Source organism: Dunckerocampus dactyliophorus, chromosome 15 (assembly GCF_027744805.1).
Source record: "Dunckerocampus dactyliophorus isolate RoL2022-P2 chromosome 15, RoL_Ddac_1.1, whole genome shotgun sequence".
NCBI classification, from domain to species: domain Eukaryota; kingdom Metazoa; phylum Chordata; class Actinopteri; order Syngnathiformes; family Syngnathidae; genus Dunckerocampus; species Dunckerocampus dactyliophorus.
This window is the reverse complement of record NC_072833.1, coordinates 18,690,709-18,710,820: the sequence shown is the minus strand read 5'-3', so window position 1 is coordinate 18,710,820 and position 20,112 is coordinate 18,690,709. Positions and strand designations below refer to the sequence as shown.

The 20,112-nt window shown below is 42.3% G+C and overlaps 1 protein-coding gene across 8 annotated transcripts in view; it reads right to left on the bottom strand.

The window, feature by feature from the left end:
* The window catches only part of svep1 (sushi, von Willebrand factor type A, EGF and pentraxin domain containing 1), an 86,752-nt gene extending 82,895 nt beyond the window's left edge, over positions 1-3,857 (bottom strand). For all 8 annotated transcript variants that reach the window (XR_008573840.1, XR_008573839.1, XR_008573841.1 and 5 more), the window contains exon 1: positions 3,023-3,857. Coding sequence is in view for 3 of the 8 variants with exons in the window: in XM_054800598.1 (XP_054656573.1) it covers positions 3,023-3,529 (507 nt within the window). In the remaining 5 variants the exon portion in view is untranslated. The remainder of the gene's footprint in view (positions 1-3,022) is intronic.
* Between the last annotated feature and the right edge of the window lie 16,255 nt (positions 3,858-20,112).

Genomic DNA, 20,112 nt, shown 5'->3' with positions numbered 1-20,112 from the left:
GACGGAGACCAAAGAGTCGTGTCTCGACATGCAAGCCCTGGTGGAAAAATGTCTCCCTCATTCTTAATGGATCCCAGCTTGCGACGAGCTTTTCCAGAGGCAAGCCAAGGGAATAAAACACGGCCATATTATTTATATGATGTTGCAATTATCAATTATGCTGTCTTTTCCCTTATCATTGTCACTTACCTACTTGCTTTCCCTCCAACAAGGACACACGCATGCAGAGGACATTGGTTTACACTGTTGCGGGATGCTCACCTGGACAACCGAGCATCTTGTTGAACAAAATGAGCATTGTCATATACTGTACAGTACAGAGCCATTGCAGTGGATTCCTAAATAGATTCTCAAAAACAGCAGTGCTCCTGTCATATAGGGGATCTTTGACTCATGTTTTTGCAGTAAGTCCTTAAAAACAGCAGACCACTCCTGTCATAAAGAGGCTCTTTCACAGGCATCGCTCTAGTAGGTTCCTAAAAACAGCAACGTGATCCTGTCATATTAGAAATCTTTGACAAGGATTTTTGCAGTAGGTCCTAAAAACCAGCACAGCGCTCTTGACTTGTGTTTTTGCAGTGGATTCCTAAAAACAGCATGGAGCTCCTGTCATAAAGACGATCTGTGACTGACATTTTTGCAGTGGGTCTTAAAGCTACATTCAGCGATGTGCGGTCAGGGGAGGCAGGTGAATAAAAACACGAATGATAACATAAAATAAGTGTTAAAATTTGTTAATATTAAATAAATGTTCATATTTGTCCATTGATAAATGTATTTCCTGTATAATTCGAATCGGTTTTTACATTTTCTTGCCTACCATCTAAGTGCACTGGGTTGGATGGATCTGTTTGTCAGCATGTCGCCAATATAATGTTGCAGAAACATTTATTACACACCATGACTTTCTACAGCCTGCATAATGTCTTTAATGCGAGTTTGACATCATTATTCTTGCTAATCGGACAATAAAATAAATGAAATGTCAGTACTGTTACCCAAAGTGTATTCTATCCATCCATTTTCTGTGCCACTTATTCTCACTAAGGTCGCAGGGGTATGCTATCCCAGTTGACTCCGGGCGTGAGGCGGGGTACACCCTGGACTGGTCGCCAGCCAATCGCAGGGCACATATAGACAAACATTCACACTCACATTCATACTTACGGACATTTTAGCCTAACATGGATGTTTTTGGAATGTGGGTGGAAACCAGAGTACCCGGAGAAAACCCACGCACGCACGGGGAGAACATGCAAACTCCACATAGAGATGCCTAAGCGGAGCTTTGAACTCCTGACTGTGTGGCCAACATGCTAACCTTTTGGCCACCATGCGACCCCCAACGTGTGTTGATTAGAAAAAACAGATGAGTAGAAATCCAGAAAGTAACATGTATCCTGGATGTTACGCAATACAGTGTTTCTCATCTCACAACAGACTGTAGACTGTACATCATGCCTCTTGAAGTGAGTGCCTCACCAGTAATGAACCTCACCACATGTCACAGGTTCCAGTGGATATTTTGCGTAGGGCACATTCAGCGGTGTGAGAAATTTCAAGTCAGTCCGACCTATGGGGGTTTGTTAACAGTGTCACCATGTGCTAGTATTTGTTAGAAAAACAATAGCGCAGGCAATACAGTAGGGGTACATGTTATGAAACATTTTCACACTTTTGTGTGCAGCGGTTCAGGGGTTACACGAACAAATACATGCAGCCATGAGTGTCATATGCAAGCTTTGAATGAAAGTGGACTCCTTCAAACCACAAGGTGCCTTTTTTCAACAATCTTTCGATACTTTCCATGACCACACCACTGGATAAATCGCCCATAAACCCTCTAAGTGTGTGGGAATAATGTGAAAGCACTTCAGGACCCCCGGAGAGCTTTTTTCTGCTTGGTATTGTTGTGGGTTTTTTAGCAGCTGGGACGAAGCCAGAAGTCCCCTTATCAGCATTTAACTTAAGGAGGTTGAGCTGGAAAGCTGTCCTCAGGGCTGAGCTGTTAGCCCTGAGCCAAAGGATTCAATCAGGGGATAATCGCTGGAAACATAGGGAGAGCGTTTCACACTGAGCCAGCATGATTTAGCGTAATGCATTGTGTGTTTTCTCTAATTATGACATTCAGTATAAGCTAAATGTTGCGCAGACTGACTGAAGGCAGAGCTGTTTATCCAGAACCAGCCTCATACCACCAACATGGCTTACACAGCTGGGCTGCATGGAACTTGACAGATGAACCGGGCCATATGTCCTCCCTCCTATGTGCATGTGTGTGTGCGCACGCTTGGGTGTCAGGCGGCTCAAATCAACAAACCATAAACAAGCTCACCTTTGACCTCTGCAGACCCCGCAGCAGTGTAGACAACACAATAACTTTTGAGGTTTCTGTTGGTGAATGTTAAATATAACCCAGGGGGAAGTGATATTTATATTGTGTAGTTAATAAGCGACTGTATGCAGCAGGTTCCGCCAGCTACCTAGAGGGCGCCAACATTCAAACCTACTGCCAGCATTATATCCCCCTCAATCTCTTCTTCTAAACCACTATTGGCAACATATGCCACCGGTGGTGTTCTTGTATTTTTTGGGGTTTCAAAAAATGTAGTTTGGAGCGTGTTGCATCTAGTCCCTTTCATGTGACCATGTGACCATTTGACTACAACGTCTACTCCTGAATCGCTGCACATAAAAGGTTGACATTTGTCAAAACATGCGCTGCTGCAGATATTTTTCGAACAAATACACCACACGGTGGCGCTCTTATTAAACCCCAAAGTGTGATTGACTTGAAATTTCTCACACAGCTCAACAAAAGGGTGGTAGACGCCTTTAGAGTGACAAGCACGTGTGTCAAATTTACGCAAGATTGGTTGAAAAACATGGCTGCCATCATGTAAAACGTCTTAGCAACTAATTGTCCATAAGGATATTTCCAAAGCATTTCCAGCACAATCGATAGGAGGTGCCACAGATGTCACTAATCATGTACATCAACATGAGTCTACTTTGGACTCACCGCCGCCCGCTGGAAGGCTCCTTTGGTGTAAGTACCCCCTCCTCTGTAATTGATGGCCGGGATCTCCTTGTTGAAGAGGGAACACTTGTGCTGGTGTGGCTTGGGTGCGGTGATGTGGTCCACCCGCGTCACCACGTGAGTCTTGGATGAGAAGGTCACCAAGGCAACACGTGTGTTCTCCGCCGCCACGGGAAAGTCAGACAGCATCTTGCGCACGAACCTCAGCTCGCTGCCAAAGTTGTTGGCCCCCACGCTGGACGACTCGTCCACCAGGAAGACCAGGTCCAGGCAGGTGCTCTTCTCTCGTAGCTCACGGACGTTGCGCTTGAAGGCCAGGCCAAGGCGGGCCACTTTCTTCTCTGCGCTCTCCGACAGGTTAGTTGAAGATGACATTTGTCTGGAGCGGCGGGGCTGCAGCTGGGCTTGCGGCTGTGCTGGCAAGGCTGTGATCCATACATCCAAGATGCACAGCATGAGGAAGCAACAAGTCCATGACAGTGTAGACATGGTGAGGAGCTGGACGAATAGAGTCAACTTCGTGAGGAGTTATAGAAGATAAATAGTGTCCTCAAAGCTAAGTGTGGAGTTCCTTAAAAGCATTGCTTCCTTCTCAGTGGCGTGCTCCTCTGCAGAAAGATGCTTCCTGTGGTCCTTCCTGCAGAAACAAACCTTCTCTTTTCTCTGTCTATGTGTCTAATAAACAAACCTGCATGTCCTATCTGTCTTCGCCTGTCTTGGAGACATCCCCTCAGTCCTCTTCAGTGTGCTGCCCCTCAGTCTTCTCCTATGTGACGCTCTCTGCCTGCACCTTCAGTCAAGCTGCAAATGCTTGCTCCCCTTCTTCCACAGGCATTTAAAAAACACAAGAGGAAGAGGAGGAGGGAGGACTAAAGTTGGGAGACAGCAAGAGGCTGAGGGGGAAAAAGGGGGCAGTCCAGTCGTGGCGGTGAAGTCATTTTTTTTCCCCTTTTCTCTCACCTCCCCCTTCCATCTTCTTCTTCTACCCTCTCTCTGTCTTTCTCTCAACATGGACAGTGCAGCCTGTCAACTCGCCAACAGCAGCTCCATAAAAACATGACAATGAAAGAAAAATCATTCAATGTAATTTTCTTTACCTATAAAAATTATGGAAAGCGTTTTTTTTTTTTTAATTAAAACAAAGACAGACTTCATGTCATCAATGTCACTGTCTCTTATGTCTCTTCATTAGAACTATGCATTCATTTTCTATACCGCTTGTCCTGATTAGAGCCAGAGCTGGAGTCTATCCCAGCTGACTTTTGGGGCAAGAGTAATGTTCCCTCTAATTTTTCGAAGTATCTGAGCACACACACAAACGACCTGAGCATTCCTAGGACTCCTGTGAGCGCCATCAGACGTGCACAATTGTAGAATCAGACCTGGCCAAAACCTGAGAACGTGAGGTAGCCCAACTTCCATTCTGTGGTATTTTGTGTATGAGTGGGTTCAAAAGGTCAGCAAGGCGTATTTCACAATGTAGCTTTCTTTTTTGTCCGCCTCAGACAAAACAAGCCATGGAACTATCTCATCAAATTAACGATCCGAATCCTGTAGGAAACACCTAGTTTATCATTTCATTTTCCATTTATTATCTTGTTCACCATTTATTTTGTTAATTCCTTTCTGTTTTGCAGCAGCCTGTTCTGTCATTCTGGAAATTTACTTGAAAGTGTTGCCGTGTTTGGCCGTACGGTGGCCTAGCAGTTAGCATGTTGGCCACACAGTCAGGAGAACGGGAAGACCTGGGTTCAAATCTCCGTTGAGCATCTCTGTGTGGCGTTTGCATGTTCTCCCCGCATGTGCGTGGGTTTTCTCCGGGTACTCCGGTTTCCTCCCACATTCCAAAAACGTGCAGCATGAATGCTTGTTTGTCTGTCCTACGCTTGGCTGGCGACCAATCCAGGGTGTACCGCGCCTCTCGCCCTAATTCAGCGTGGATAGGCTCCAGCATACCCGTGACTCTAGAAGATGGATATTTGTTGTATATGTTTACTTTTGTCTAAATAAAAATTTTATAAAATTAAAATCTAAACAAAATCTAAACACAAAAACTACCATCTTCCGCTCCCTTCAACATCACTCGGGCAAACTCGGAGTACCACTTCCTGTATCCGGTAAGTCCGGCCATCAAAATAAAAGCATGCCAAAAGTGTGGACTGAATGTGTCGCTTTACCACTTGCACGGTAAAGCGACACATTCAGTCCACACTTTTCATTTAGAAAGCTAAATTAGCTCTCTTAACTCCGCTGCACCAGTAGCTATATGGCAACCTGCAACACAGCGGCATGTACTATGTAGCGAGCTGTTAATGAATTGGTTGGCTGCGTAAGTAAATACGTGCCAACAGGATCTCATCATTGGCTGGATTGTGTTCGTCATTGTGTTGTTAACGCTCGCTTGTCGCCTGTCACTCACAGAGTTGCAAAATGGTACAGAATAAATTGTTGTATTGTTATGTGTTTATTTTATTTACAGTTCAAGTTGGATTTTATTTTGTGTGCATTAGGAACACAAGATCAGAGATGTTCCAATGGAGGTTCCAACTCCTTCTCCTGACTGTGAGACTGACAGCTAACCACTAGGTCACCGTGCAGCCCACTATACTCTCAAGTAAATCATAATAATATAGTTGAAAGCACGCTAAACGACAGCGCAGCACTCCTGTCATACAGAGGATCTTGGACTAGCATTTTTGCAGCATATTCCTAAAAGCAGCAGAGAGCTCTTGTCATCTAGACGATCCTCGACTAGTGTTTTTGCAGTCCGTCCTTAAAAACAGCAAAGTGCTCCTGACATTTCAAAGACCTTTGACTAGGATTTTGCAGTAGATTCCTAAAAAACAGCTGAGCGTGCGTCATATACAGGAACTTTTCCTAGCAGGCTTTATCAGTTCATGCTTGACTACCCTAATTTCCATTGTATAAGCCGCTACTTTTTTCTCACGTTTTGAACCCTGCGGCTTATACAGTGATGCGGCTAATTTATGGTCACCTTCTAATCTCGCAACATATGCTTCTGATATACTTCAGAACAGTCATTTTGCGCCTCATGCACAAAATCTGATCATGGAAAACACAAAGAAATGCATATGATGCAGCTTTTATGTTAAAGGTGATCGATCTAGCAACTTTTGCTCAAGTCTGCCAGTGGCTCTTAACAGTGTGGAGCACCAAACGGGTTTCGAAAGGCTGGACTACTGCATGATGAAGAGGACAGCACAAGATCAAAGGGTGTTGTCAAGAGCGACAATGAAAAACAGATAGAGACTGACAAAGTGTGTGATGAAGGAATTGTGAGACTCTTCCGACACTAAAGAAGACGCAGGAGGAAGATGACGGGGATGAATGACTTTTTGTTTAACCAACTGTATTACACGCATTGTTCAGCTAAAACATTTTGTATGTACTTAAAGTGCTCATGACACCAAAACACATGTTAATCTTGTTATTTTCACCATGAAAAACAACATTTCTTCACTCCTACCGGACACTAAAGGAGGAGGAAGAGTGACGTTGATCCCAGCGGTTCCCACCGGGAAGTTAGCATTCACTCCAATGCTTTCTCAATTGTTAAGGTCCAGTTCTGGATGAATTTGTGTTGTTTGTTATATGTATTTTTTTATATTATGCCTGCTTGTTGTGTTGAAGTTTTTTGCTGGAACACTGGCAAAGGCGAGTTTAGAAATGGTTTCCGCTTGTTCACATTTCTAAAAGACGCCCTACACCACGTCAGATGATTCTGTATTTTGGCAAACTTTGAGGGACAATTGTTTTCATACTGCCCTGCAGATGGAAATAAAAAGTCCAAAACACACAAGACACTCGATCGCTGAAAAGCAGTAAGTCAATCCACGTTTTGTCTACAAATGTTCTCTATAGTAGCCATCCTAGTGCTGGGCTAATGAAGTGTTGATTCATAAATGACTTATGACGTGCTAGGCGGATAATGCGCTATTTGTTGTCACGTGCAGTGATAAATCCAAAGGGTTCTCTTTGATTGCAGGATCACTACAAATCTTAGAATAATATGGCTTTTCGTGCCAAATTGCTTGCTACACAACAATCGTCTTCAGCTCCGTGCAGTGTGCATAGAGCTAGCTGATAGCTGTCAGTGGCTATCACTGCCAGTAAAACATATCATATTCATCACAACACAATATCAGTGAATGTTATTATTGTGTTGTGAATGTCACATTCTTTGTGTGCGTTTATGGCTGTGTTTGAACCTGGTTGAAGTGTTCTCAACGTGAATTGCTAGCAAAACATTTATTGTTGTCACTCATCTTTCCAGCCTACCTCGCAGTCGATCTGTCAGTTTCAGTAAATAAATCCATATTTTTTTAGTAGATCTATAGTACATTTAATGCCAGGGCTAGATAAGCGGCGATCGCTGCTCACTGGTATTGTATTTTGCGGTGTGCATCGAGCTGACAGTGTCAATTACTGACAGTCAAAAAAACATACTTGTGGATACTTTTTTGTGTGTGTTTTGTCATACTCATCACAACACCATATCAGTGAATGTTATTATTTTGTTATTGTTGTGAATATGTCACTTTCTTGGCTTTGCTGTGAGTTCATGGCTGCGTTTCTTTGAAACTGGTTCCCGGAACGTGTTCTCGACGTGATGTCACAGCCAAGATGGTGGCGTTTCAAAAAACCCGCTGGGGGGGTTGTCAAAATCACAACTTAACATTTCAATAACATTTCACTCGTATTTTAAAGTTGTTTATCTGTGACAGCAGTATGACAAAAATGTTTTAAGTGAGTACTTTCATGTTGGGTTTTTTTTTGGTGTCACGAGCATACTTTTTAACATAATGATAACAATATTATTACTTTCAACACAAAGCGAGCTGCAGCGCTGAGACGCTGTTTCTTTATGGCACGCTCTTCTCCAGCAGATATCTGCAGCTGTGTGTCGGACGGACGGCACGTTAAGTCTTCATTCTATGTCCTTCCTCTCCCACTCAAGCTTGACAAAGTCGCCCAGAAACACAGCTTGCGCCTCACGGAACAGTAGCAAGCAAATAGTGTACACAAGAACGTGAGGTGCATTCACAGACATTGGTTCATTGCACCATTTTTTTATTTTTTACCCAGGTAAAGAGGATAGAGGATTTTGCAGCATGTTGGCAGTAAGTGCTTTATAAGCAGCGTAACTTTACAAATATATGACCCCTCGAACAACAGAGTTAAATAGCCTTGGTGTACAGGTTGCCACACTAGTACAACTAACGCCTACTCCAAGACAAAGGTTTTGATTTTTGAACTAGGCAACAGGTTAATTAATGTACCCCCACCACAAGGAATAGACAGACACACACGCCCCCCACACCCCTTATTTCTCCCTTGGGACAAAAGTCTGATGAGGTCTCCAGTGCCAAAAAGCAGGAAGTCACAGCTGTGCTTATTCCTTTCATCATCTGTCACTGCATGTTTGGGAGTGCATAGGACGGTTTGAAAAATGTGAAGGAAAAGCATTCTGAAGCTCATTCACATAAAAAAAAAATCACAGTAAAATAAAACTTCAAACCTAGTGATTCTTGTATTAGTGTAAACATGAAAAAGCAGCAAAAATATTATCATTTACCATCCTGGGGAACCTCACTCAACTCTATTCAAACCTATGCTCTATACACACTCATGGAATATTTATTTATCCTTTTAACGACCAGCAAACTAATAAATATAAAGCAAAACAAATTCATACACAAATATAGTCACGACTAAAAACTATTTAGCTATGAATTAATGGTGCCCTCTGCTGGGTGTTGCTAAGTAGTGACATCCACTCAACACAATGGGGGTATTCTTTACACACAGTTTAGTGGGTTAGCGAGCTGTGTTGAATGTAAAGCCGGACTTACCTGTTCCGCGACGGTATGTAGCTCTTGTTTAAAGCAGCCGTATCACCATTGTAACCTGGTCCCGACAAGGTTATGTCCAGGCTTTCCACTTAAAATCGACTATGAAAGTGCTAGTTTCATATTATTTTATTCAAAAAAATTGTCACAAATTTAAAAGGTTGCCACAAAACTTCAACACAGCCATCTAGTGATCACAACGAGATACAGGATTTGACAGCAATATATAAGTACAATGTTCCTTTGCTACATGGCGGTTCACCTTTCACAGAGCCTGTGTTTTGCCTAAGTGCAATTTAACATATTTTTATTTACAGCGTATGAACTCGCATTGTGTTCTGCGTCCTTGTGGTGTTTTAGAGTGGCCTGTCGGTGTTTTTGTTGCGTCTGTTATTGTATTTACTACTGCTGCCAGTAGAGGGTGTTGTATACTCATGTGAGGGTTGAAGATGTGTGCTGCTCCACCTAGTCTCAGTATATGCTTAGTGCCTGTACGGGCATATTAGGAACCCGCAGTAGACAATAGCCGGCTAATATAAAGCCACAACAGTCCTTATTGGCTAAGGAAGAACCCGCCCATTGTGTTCTGCGTCCTTATTGGCTGTAGACCATGGTCAATCAATCTCCTTCGTGGCGTTTCCTGTTGTGGTCAATAGCCGCTAGCAAACTTGCTAACTGTGTGAGCTGCTTGCTAACCACCAATAAACAATAGAAGAAAAAGAAGCTATCCGGCTAAATGAATCTTCAGATCAAGGAGTAGGACAAAAGGAGGAGATTGACGGCAGGATCAATGGGCCTCATTCACGAACATCTTCTTAAAAGTCTTCTTAAGAAGTGTACTTAAGAAGGCGCGGGTTGGAAACTGCGCTACATTCACGACACGTTCTTAAGTAGGGATAATCGTTCGCACCGGTGTTCTGAGGTTGATGAACGCCAACTGCGATGCACGTGCATGTAAGGCCTAATTTGCATAGGTCACCGCCTATTATTTCCTATACAAGGTAAAAAATGTGCCGTGCGCAACAGGCAGCTGGAGGCGGAGATGCCAAAGCGCAAGGGCAAGACTGAGAAGCAGCTGGACAACAAACAGAAGAAAAACTTCAATTCTACTGAAATAGAGGTGCTTTTACAAGGAGTGACCGAACACAAGACCACCTTATTTTCAAAAGTATCCACCGGTCATCAGGCCATCCAAAATGAGTCAGCATGGAGCACAATTGCAGGAAACATAAATGCCATTTCCACGGAGAAACGCACCACGGCAGAGGTTAAAAAGGAGTGTTTTGACTTAAAATAGACTCAAAAAAAAGATTAGACTGCACCGGAGGGATCTGGAGGAAATGGGAGGTGGGCCATCAATCAGAAACCAAACCATTTTGGAAACTTTAGAAAATATTTACACAATCATGATGGAAAAATAAAGTCAAAATACATAGTTTGTGTGTGACTATTTTTTCTTTGGTTACATTTGATTAGACGCTGCCTAATTTATATAGCAGCCCCGTGCTCTGGCTCAAGACGTGGCTGGGGGCGCATGTCGTTATCTGGGGGTGCTACGTGCGCAATAGGCACACCACGTTTCATTGCGATGTTATTCTGATGATCCTGCACACCTGCAAGAACAGAGAGGGAAGCCTGAAGCCTGAAGCGGGACATCAAATATCCGTCGCTTTCAGCAAATAAATCTACATGGTTCCTTTACATTGGGATTGGGATTTGAATATATATTTATCGATGAGTAGGCTATATTTTAGTTGTTTTGATGATAAATAATTGTTGGGATATTTTATTTGCACTACATTTTTTGGGATCAGGTTGCAAAATCCATCATGAGGGCGATTGCGCATTGAAAGTGCAAGCTTTGTTTGTGCGTAAGAGTCCTCCTGAGCGTTCGTAGAATTTGTTCTTAGATCTAAGAACTGTGAGTTGAGAACACGTTTCGTGAATGCCAAAAATCTTTGTAAGAAGGCTTTAAAAACACATTTGTGCGTAAGAACGTTTCGTGAATGAGGCCCAATGTTTTAACAAGGACACAAAAACGCTGTAGCCGAACGGCGCCAGGACGATGCACCGTCAGAGTGAATACACGTCAGTCACTTCATAATTTCGTGTCCAACCTAGTAAATTGATCATTAAAATTCTAACTAAATTTGAACTTTGACACTTTAAACAAGCGAGAAACGTGAGAACATGTTAATGCCATCGAAGAAAAGTGTATAAAGTGTATTGTGAGAGCTTTTACAGCCCTAATTCATATATAATAATTGTAAACAAATAAAGTTGGCTACTTCCCGGATTTCACTTATTGTGGGCTATTTTGGGAATATTTGAAAGATGAAAAAAGACAGTTGTTGCGCCAATTCATTTATTTATGTATTTATTTTATTTTAAACTGATAAGTGTTAATATGTCAAAGTTGTGCAATGTTGAGCATTGATAAATGAAAAGACTTGGAGAGTATAGTTAGTATAATAATCAGTGTTAACCTGCGCATTCGCACGCTCAGCTTTATTCCGCCAGCGGTCCTCCCTTGTTCTATTGGCGACAGTGTTGATTTTAGCAGTAACAATCTTTTTTAACGCCTCATCACGCTCCATAACAATTACTTCATCATCTTGTGTAAAATACACCGGCTGGGATCGCTTCAGCCGTGATGGAGGGCCGGCGGAGGGAAGGCCCCGGTCCAGCCACTAGTGCGGCCAGAGGATCGGCCGAAAGCCGGCGCCCGGCCGTCTCCCTCCACAGCAACCCGGTTCCAACCCGAGCGCACGGCGCCCCTTTCTCTGTCCTCTTCCTCCCTTTTTCCAGCATGGTGGCCTAGCGGTTAGCGTGTTGGCCACACAGTCAGGAGATCGGGAAGATTGAATCTCCGTTTGGCATCTCCGTGTGAAGTTTGCATGTTCTCCCCGTGCATGCGTGGGTTTTCTCCAGGTACTCCGGTTTCCTCCCACATTCCAAAAACATGCATGTTGGGTTAATTGGCGACTCTAAATTGTCCAAAGGTATGAATGTGAGTGTGAATGTTTGTTTGTCTATATGTGCCCAGGAGGTACCCCGCCTCTCACCCAAAGTCAACTGGGATAGGCTCCAGCATACCTGTGACCCTAGTGAGGATATGCAGCATAGAAGATGGATGGATGGGATCGCTTCATTTTTGCACGGAAGTAGAAAAATGACATCAAACGCCCCCTTTTATATGAACACGCGCTGAGAACCAAACTTAATCAAGTTAGTTGAGAACCACCGTTGCAATACCATTTAGCTTTGTTTGGGGAATTTAGGTTTTATTGAGTTGCATCTTGAGCACAAAGCCTGGGTTGGTTGAGACACTTTTGCAGAATGCCCCCATGACTTTATTGATATAAACAAGAGATTATGATTTATATATATTTAAGCTAATTGCTAGTTGTTAATTTCTCTTGGTGATCAATAAAGTCAAATCATTATATTGGAGCAAGTCACTTATATTTACCAGAATTCCAAACAGGGGCCCGATGCACAAAAGTAGGATTCAGACATCCGGGATAAAGGACTGAGCTCAGCTCAACCAACCAAATACAAGAGCGTCTACACTTTATTGGTTGCACTAAGCCCAAAACAGGATTAGAAGACAATTAATCAAGCCAGGATCCAAGCGTACGCGGCTTCCTTAAATAGACCCCGCTATCATCACAGTCACCATGCCAATGAGAACGGTACTTTCCTTTGACGGCGGCGAAAATCCTCATAGAGGCTTACGAGCACACCAAGAGCAAATCAAAAGAAAGGCAACACCGCTACCGTCATAAAACAAGGAGTGAAATCGTGGCCGAGTAACGTAAAGATGAGTTGCCACACTTTGTGTGTAAGTAGTGCACAAATATACACTCTCTACTCCACTGAAACCATCATAATTAAAATCCAAATAGTTAATTAATTTTAAGTTCAGAAACAGCGGTGTACGGTAATACAATGAACTTTTTGCTTTAATAGCGCATCACCATTACGCGGTCGGAACAAGCGTTCCGTTCCGGTTTCCCCTCGAGCGCTAAAGCCTTCTGGATAATGTCGTACACATCCACATTAACAAACACAACATCTTGGAAAACGTAGTCGCACTGTGAATATGGATCCGTTTAACTTGTAGGTGAAATTGACTTAAGATGTGAGTGAAATTGTGTAAATGTAACTCCATCAGACCGTATAACTTTTTCATCTTGTAGATGTGTATTTGTATTTATGTGGGATGTGTAAATTATCTAATAAATGATCGAATGATTGCAATATCATGTAAAATCCTTTATCTACAATGATTGAAATGAATGACGACAAATGATGAAATAATGACAGTGGGTGTATTTGAATGTGCTAACAAGGTGTAGTAGGCAGTGGATTAACTATTGGTTTCCATTTATGATGACTGCTGATTGAGATAAGGGATGAGATTAAATAGATCCCGAACTTTAGCCTGGTCTGGAGCAGGCTGGCTCCACAGAATAAACCTCCATGGTAATTTATGGCAGAACATATCCCATTTTCCACTATCCCACATTTGTGTAACCGGATCGTGGATAAATTGAGCCAAGATAACCAAGATATCCCGGCCTAACCCCTTATCCTAGTTTTGCACAAAAGTTAATACATCACTGACTTTGTCATGAATTGTTATGACTCATGTATCTTTGTTTTTGTTGTTGAAAGATGACAAATCTTGTCTTTTGGACCGTGTATTAGAGCAATTAATCACTGAGCAGTGTGCAGAGGACATCTTCAGAGAGCACTGTTTCTGGATTCTATGGAAGTCAAGTTCTGTAACTGTTTCGCTGGCTGAAAGGTTGTGTTGCACTTCCTCTTGGCGGTACGTCAGTGCAACACGACGTGAAATAAAATGTTTTTCCCATTGTGAACGCTAGATGGTGGTACTACATAAGATTTAATTGACTGGACGGCTCCCATCACTGTTAATCTTATTCAGAATATAATGGCAATGCTCTGCCTTGCCTGAAAAACTTCACTACTTCAAATAGTGGTCATGAATGAAGTAATTAAATCATAAACACTATGATAAGAGCGCTGATATTGCTATGTTCGTATTATGTTCTTGCTCTGCTTTTTTTCGCAATCGAACGCCAACAACGCTTTGTACTGCCAAATGGAGGTACAGTACCACTGGGGGTACTTAAAGGACCGCCAGAGGGCACTTGAGATTTATAAAAAAAAAAAAATATATATATATATATATATATATAGACCCTTTCCAAAAAATTAGAATGTCATGGAAAAGTTGTTTAATTTCCATAATTCCATTCAAAAAGTTAAACTTTCATAGATTATAGATTCAGGGCCCACAATTTAAACGATTTCAAGTATTTATTTATTTTTACATAATTTGGGCTTCCAGCTCATAAAACCCACGAAAACAGGAATTCAAAAAATTAGAATACTGTGAAGAAATCACCATTTACTTCTCAGTTTTTGCAGGAAAAAAAAGAAAGAAATTAGGATCACATCAAATCAATCAAAATATGGTACTTTCAAAACGATATGTCAATCTTCAATACTTGGTTGGGAATCCCTTTGCCTTAATCACTGCCTCGATGCCACGTGGCATTGAAGCAATCAGCCTGTGGCATTGCCTGGGAGTTATGGAAGCCCAGATTTCCTTGATGCTTGCTGTCAGCTCTTCTTTGTTGTTGGGTCTGGTGCCCCTCATTTTCCTCTTGAGAATACCCCATAGATTCTCAATGGGGTTTAGGTCCGGTGAGTTGGCTGGCCAGTCAAGCACTGTGATGGCATGGGCATCAAACCAGGTTTTGGTGCTTCTGGCGGTATGGGCAGGGGCCAGGTCCTGCTGGAAGATGAAATCTGCATCTCCATACAGATCCTCAGCAGAAGGAATCATGAAGTCCTCTAAAACATTCTGGTAGCCCGTTGCCGCGACCTTGGATTTAAGAAAGCAGAGTTTACCAACACCTGCACCGGACATTGCACCCCAAATCATGACGGACTGTGGATATTTCAGACTGGACCTCAGGCAGCTTGGGTTCTGTTCCTCACCAGTCTTCCTCCAAACCCTTGGACCTTGATTCCCAAATGAAAGGCACACTTTACTTTCATCGGAAAAGAGGACCTTGGACTACTGGCCAACAGTCCAGTCCTTCTTCTCCTTGGCCCAGTGGAGACGCTTCCTACGTTGGCTCAGGTTCAGAAGTGGCTTGACCCGAGGAACCCGACAGTTGTAGCCCATCTCCCGGATGCATCTGAATGTGGTGGTTTTTGAAGCTGTGACTCCCGCTTCATTCCACTCTTTCTGGATCTCTGCCAGATTCTTGAATCTTCTCTGTTTGATAATCCGCTGAAGCCCACGGTCATCTCTTTTGCTGGTGCATCTTCTCCTGCCACATTTTGCGCTTCCTCTAGACCAGGGGTCGGGAACCTTTTTGGCTAAGAGAGCCATGAAAGCCACATATTTTAAAATGTATTTCCGTGAGAGCCATATCATATTTTTTAACACCGAATACAGCCAAATGTGTGTATACAGTATTTAAGGAATACTAGCAATTTTAGAATATCAGTCTCTGAATGTATTCTTTGTAATAATGTTGTTATATTGAAGCTAACCAATAATAAATAACTTTTTACCATTAATGCAACTTCTGGTGCTGCATGGTTTTGTGACCTACTCCGTATCTTTCTTTCTTTTCCTTTTTCATCAAAAGGGTTGTCTCTGCACAATTAGCTAGCTGACTATTTGATTAAAGAAGGTTTGATTAAAGGAGGGACAACCCCAATAATAATCAAGTTTTGGTGTCTGACACGGAAAACATGGGAAGGACAGCTGGCATTGCGCTAGAAAAAAAAATGGATGGGTTAAAATGCATTACAATGCATATTTTGAATTTTGTAATGTTTCTGTTTCTGTAATGTTTTACTTTAAAATGTCAGGAAAACAAATTAAAATAAACACATTTTATGGTGTTAAGAAATGTCTGAGAGCCAGATGCAGTCATCAAAAGAGCCACATCTGGCTCCCGAGCCATAGGTTCCCTACCCCTGCTCTAGACTTTCCATTGATATGCTTGGACATAGCACTCTGTGAACAACCAGCCTCCTTAGCTATGAACTTTTGTGGCTTACCCATCCTATGGAGGGTATCAATGATGGTCTTCTGGCCAGTTGTCATGTCTGCAGTCTTCCCCATATTGAACCCAACTGAGACAATTGAACCAAACTGAAGCAATTTAATGACACCTGGGGAAGCCTGTGCAGGTGATTTGAGTTTAGTAGATGATTAGTGTGTGACACTCAGTTTAAAACATTCATGCCCTGCAAAATTTGGGCTGATTTCTTCACAGTATTCTAATTTTTTGAATTCCTGTTTTCGTGGGTTTAATGAGCTGGAAGCCCAAATTATGTAAAAATAAACAAATAAATACTTGAAATCGTTTAAATTGTGGGCCCTGAATCTATAATCTATGAAAGTTGAACTTTTTGAATGGAATTATGGAAATTAAACAACTTTTCCATGACATTCAAATTTTTTGGAAAGGGTCTGTATATCATATATATTGGAGTTACACTTAAAACAACATAATGTCATTTCACACGCTGTTGTGCAAATGGGATAGACAACAGATGGACAGCAAGACACCCCCAATTCATAAAAATAATAAATGGATAAATAAATAAAATAATAAATAAATGTGTCATTCTGTTGTCAGCACATTCAACTATGTAAAGAACAAAGTATTTCATGACTGTCTTATTGTTAGTGTTCCCTTTATTGTTTTGAGTAGTGTATATATACACACACAGATAATTATTTTATGTCCACAAAACGTTTTTGTATTTCGGTTTACTATTTATTTGTTTCCATCCATCCATCCATCTTCTTCCGCTTTTCCGAGGTTGGGTCGTGGGGGCAGCCGCCTAAGCAGAGAAGCCCAGACTTTCCTCTCTGCGGCTACTTTGTCCAGCTCCTACTGGCAGATCCTGAGGCGTTCCCAGGCCAGTTGAAAGACATAGTCTCTTCAACATGTCCTGGGTCTTCCCTGAGGCCTCCTACCGGTCGGACGTGTCCTGAACACCTTCCCAGGGAGGCATCCTGACCAGATGCCTGAACCACCTCATCTGGCTCCTCTCAATGCGGAGGAGAAGCAGTTATACTCTGTCCACACAGGAACTTTTTTTTTTTCTTGGCGGGTTGAAAAAAGTTTGCATCCACACTGTGGCTCAGGGTGTCCTGGTGCCAAGTGCACATGTGGACGCCCTTATGCTTGAACATGGTGTTTGTTATAGACGATCTGTGACGAGCACAGAAGTTCCATAACAAAGTACCGCTCGGATTAGTGTCGGATTAGTAAATAGCTACATTCAGACAGGAACGGATAACTGAGTGAAAACGATGTAATACACAGGTCACACCTACGTGTGGCGCTTTGAATACACACGCAGACGGACCACCACGTGACACACTAAACCACAGAAGAAGAAAGAACGCATGAGCATACTGTAAGTCCATCATCTTCCGCATTCCAAGGCTCGCTAGACTTACGAGAAGTGGAATTACTTCTGCGAATCATTATGGAGTATAAGACAATAAAATCAGGAGAATGCCGACTGAGGTGAGTCACGTCTGTCGAAATATTCCGATATTATGCTGGCTTGTCGTCAAAGCTCACTTCACGTGACGGCGACGAGGCGGCGGTGGCGCTGTTTTCAGATTTTCCCACTCTGGAAGCCGTTTTCAAAAAATACAGTTTCAGATCACCCGGAATACCCTTCCCCTGTGGATGAGAGGCTGAAACGATAAAATACTTTACCGTTTTGAAAACGATTCCGTGTGGATAGCTAAAAGACGGCAAAAGCCCACAATCTACGATAGAGATGGACTGGTTGTAAATTCGACTACCTTTTCAGTGATCTGTTTTGTCTTTTCGCTCTCTTTTTAATATTTGTCTTTCCTCCAAAAGTCTAGTTTGTTGTTTTGGTGAAGCAGCCTTTTTGTTGGTGGCCTTGCTAAAACACTTCGTACTCTGTTTTATGTTTGGTCCTCAAATGATGTATTAAATCTGTGGTATTGAATGCAGCTCTGCTAATACCACCCCTTGAAATTGTCATTTTGCAGACATTACAAGTGGCTGTAGGACTATTTTCATTTACAATGCAGAAGTACTTCCACACATCTGACATTGCTTTGTTTACTTTCTGGCCTGCTGCAAAAACAAAGCACTTTACAGCTGCTACCGTAAAGATCAGGTGGACTCATCCTCCGATCAATAAAAAAAGGAAAAAAAATCTATCTGTTAAATAAATCGGGAAGAAGATCGGAACATCTCTACTCTACTTACAAAAGAAAAAAGAAAAGCACATTCAATGAACCCATTGTTAAATTACTGCATTATAACAACCTGCAGTACCAGAAAGTGTCATTTATTTATTTGCTGAAAGTTAAAATACGGGAAATTTACTATTTAAACGGGAGTACGACGGAAAAGAAAGCCAAAATATGGGAGTTTCCCACGGAAAATGGAAGAGTTGACATGGATGAGGGGGGTACTTGGCTGAAAATATAACAGGAAGGCTGATATTTTGCTGCAAAAACGCTTGTAGGCATGTGCTGCAAAAACACTCATCAAAGAGCTTATATATGACAGAAACACTGCTGTATTTTTAGGAATCTATTGCAAAAAAGATATGCAAAGATGCAAAGATCTAATTTATGACAAGAACAGTGTTGCTTCTTAGGAATCTACTGCAAAAAGACTAGTCTTACACTGTATATGATGGTGTCTGTGGCCTTCAGTTTTAAAGGTGAGGCTTGCATTTTGCATGTTTTAATTTGTGACTTTGAAGTGGCTCATGATGGATGGCTTGCCAAAGGCCAGTCACTATGAATGGAAGCTCATATACTGTATGTCGTTCTTATTGTAAGTCTGGTCACGTGATGCTAATGCATGTCTGTGATTTTTTTTTTCCACCTTCACTCTCTTGCAGCCTGCTGATAAAATATTTACAAGAGTGCAGCTTGAGCGTTATAAATAGTCTGCACCTAAAAGCATTCAGCACTGACTTATTAACATGCTGCCTGCACGCTGCATTCTGAGCGTGTGGATGTTGATGTTCTGGATGACACCTTTCCACTTCCTGCAGTGTGTTGCAGTGTATCACCCCTTAGACAACAACACAACAATTCCCTGTTGTAACTGTCGCATTGGCATGTGACTTGGTGCAAGATGACGCTGGCCCGCTCAGGTATATCAGGCCAGCTCTAAGATACTGGAAGAGAAAGACCTGAAAAAAAACAAACAAAAGCTTACATAGCTTTTTAACTCCTTTGCAGAAGTTAGCCCACCACATCCAGGAAGACATGCTTCAGCAAAGTTGCGGTAACTTCTCCTTTTTTGGGTCAACCCATCCTTTATTGCAGTTGTCCTCAAAACTAGCGTTTTTGCAGCAGATCTAGAAGAGTAGCAGAAGATCATTGACTCACAGTTTTGCAGTAGATGCCAAAAAACAGCAAAACACTCCTGTCATATAGAGCAGTGATTCTCAACTTGTGGGTCGAAAAATGGGACGCAGAGCTGTTTTCAGGGGGTCAGGCCTTTGCCTGGGCAAAACAAAACCCGATGTGCATGAATGCGCCTCGCGTTCTTGTATGTGCTATTTGCTTGCTGCTACTCCGCCACGAGGTGCGTGCCATGTTTATATAGCAGCCAAACCAGTTGAGAACCACTGATATAGAGGATCTTTAAAAATATTTTTTGCAGTAGGTCCTTAAAAACAGCAGTGCTCCAGTCACATAGAAGGTCTTCGAGATTGGATTGCAACACTCACAAAAGAGTCGGGGTGGGGGGGAAGCAAAATAATCAGCGTGAACTGCAAGTATGACGTATGCGCCTGTCAAGTTGCACTTTGACGGCTAACTGTGGAAGTTTTTCTTGTGTGTTCTAGCAAAAGTAAACGTACACAAATGTGTCTTTTTTGGAGATCTGCCGGAAGCGCCATGGTGGGAAAAGTCCACACAGAGGGATGGTGCAACATTCAACACCTTCTTCACAGTGATACATCATCAGCCTATATCATAGTCTTTTATTTAGCGCTCAGATTTTACACTTCATTTTCATTTGCAGCAGAATACCACCCCCTTTCTGCTTGAGGAGGAAACACAAAGCACACTTCCTGTCACGAGAGAGTCTCTTTAAAGTTTTCTGTACTCTGCGA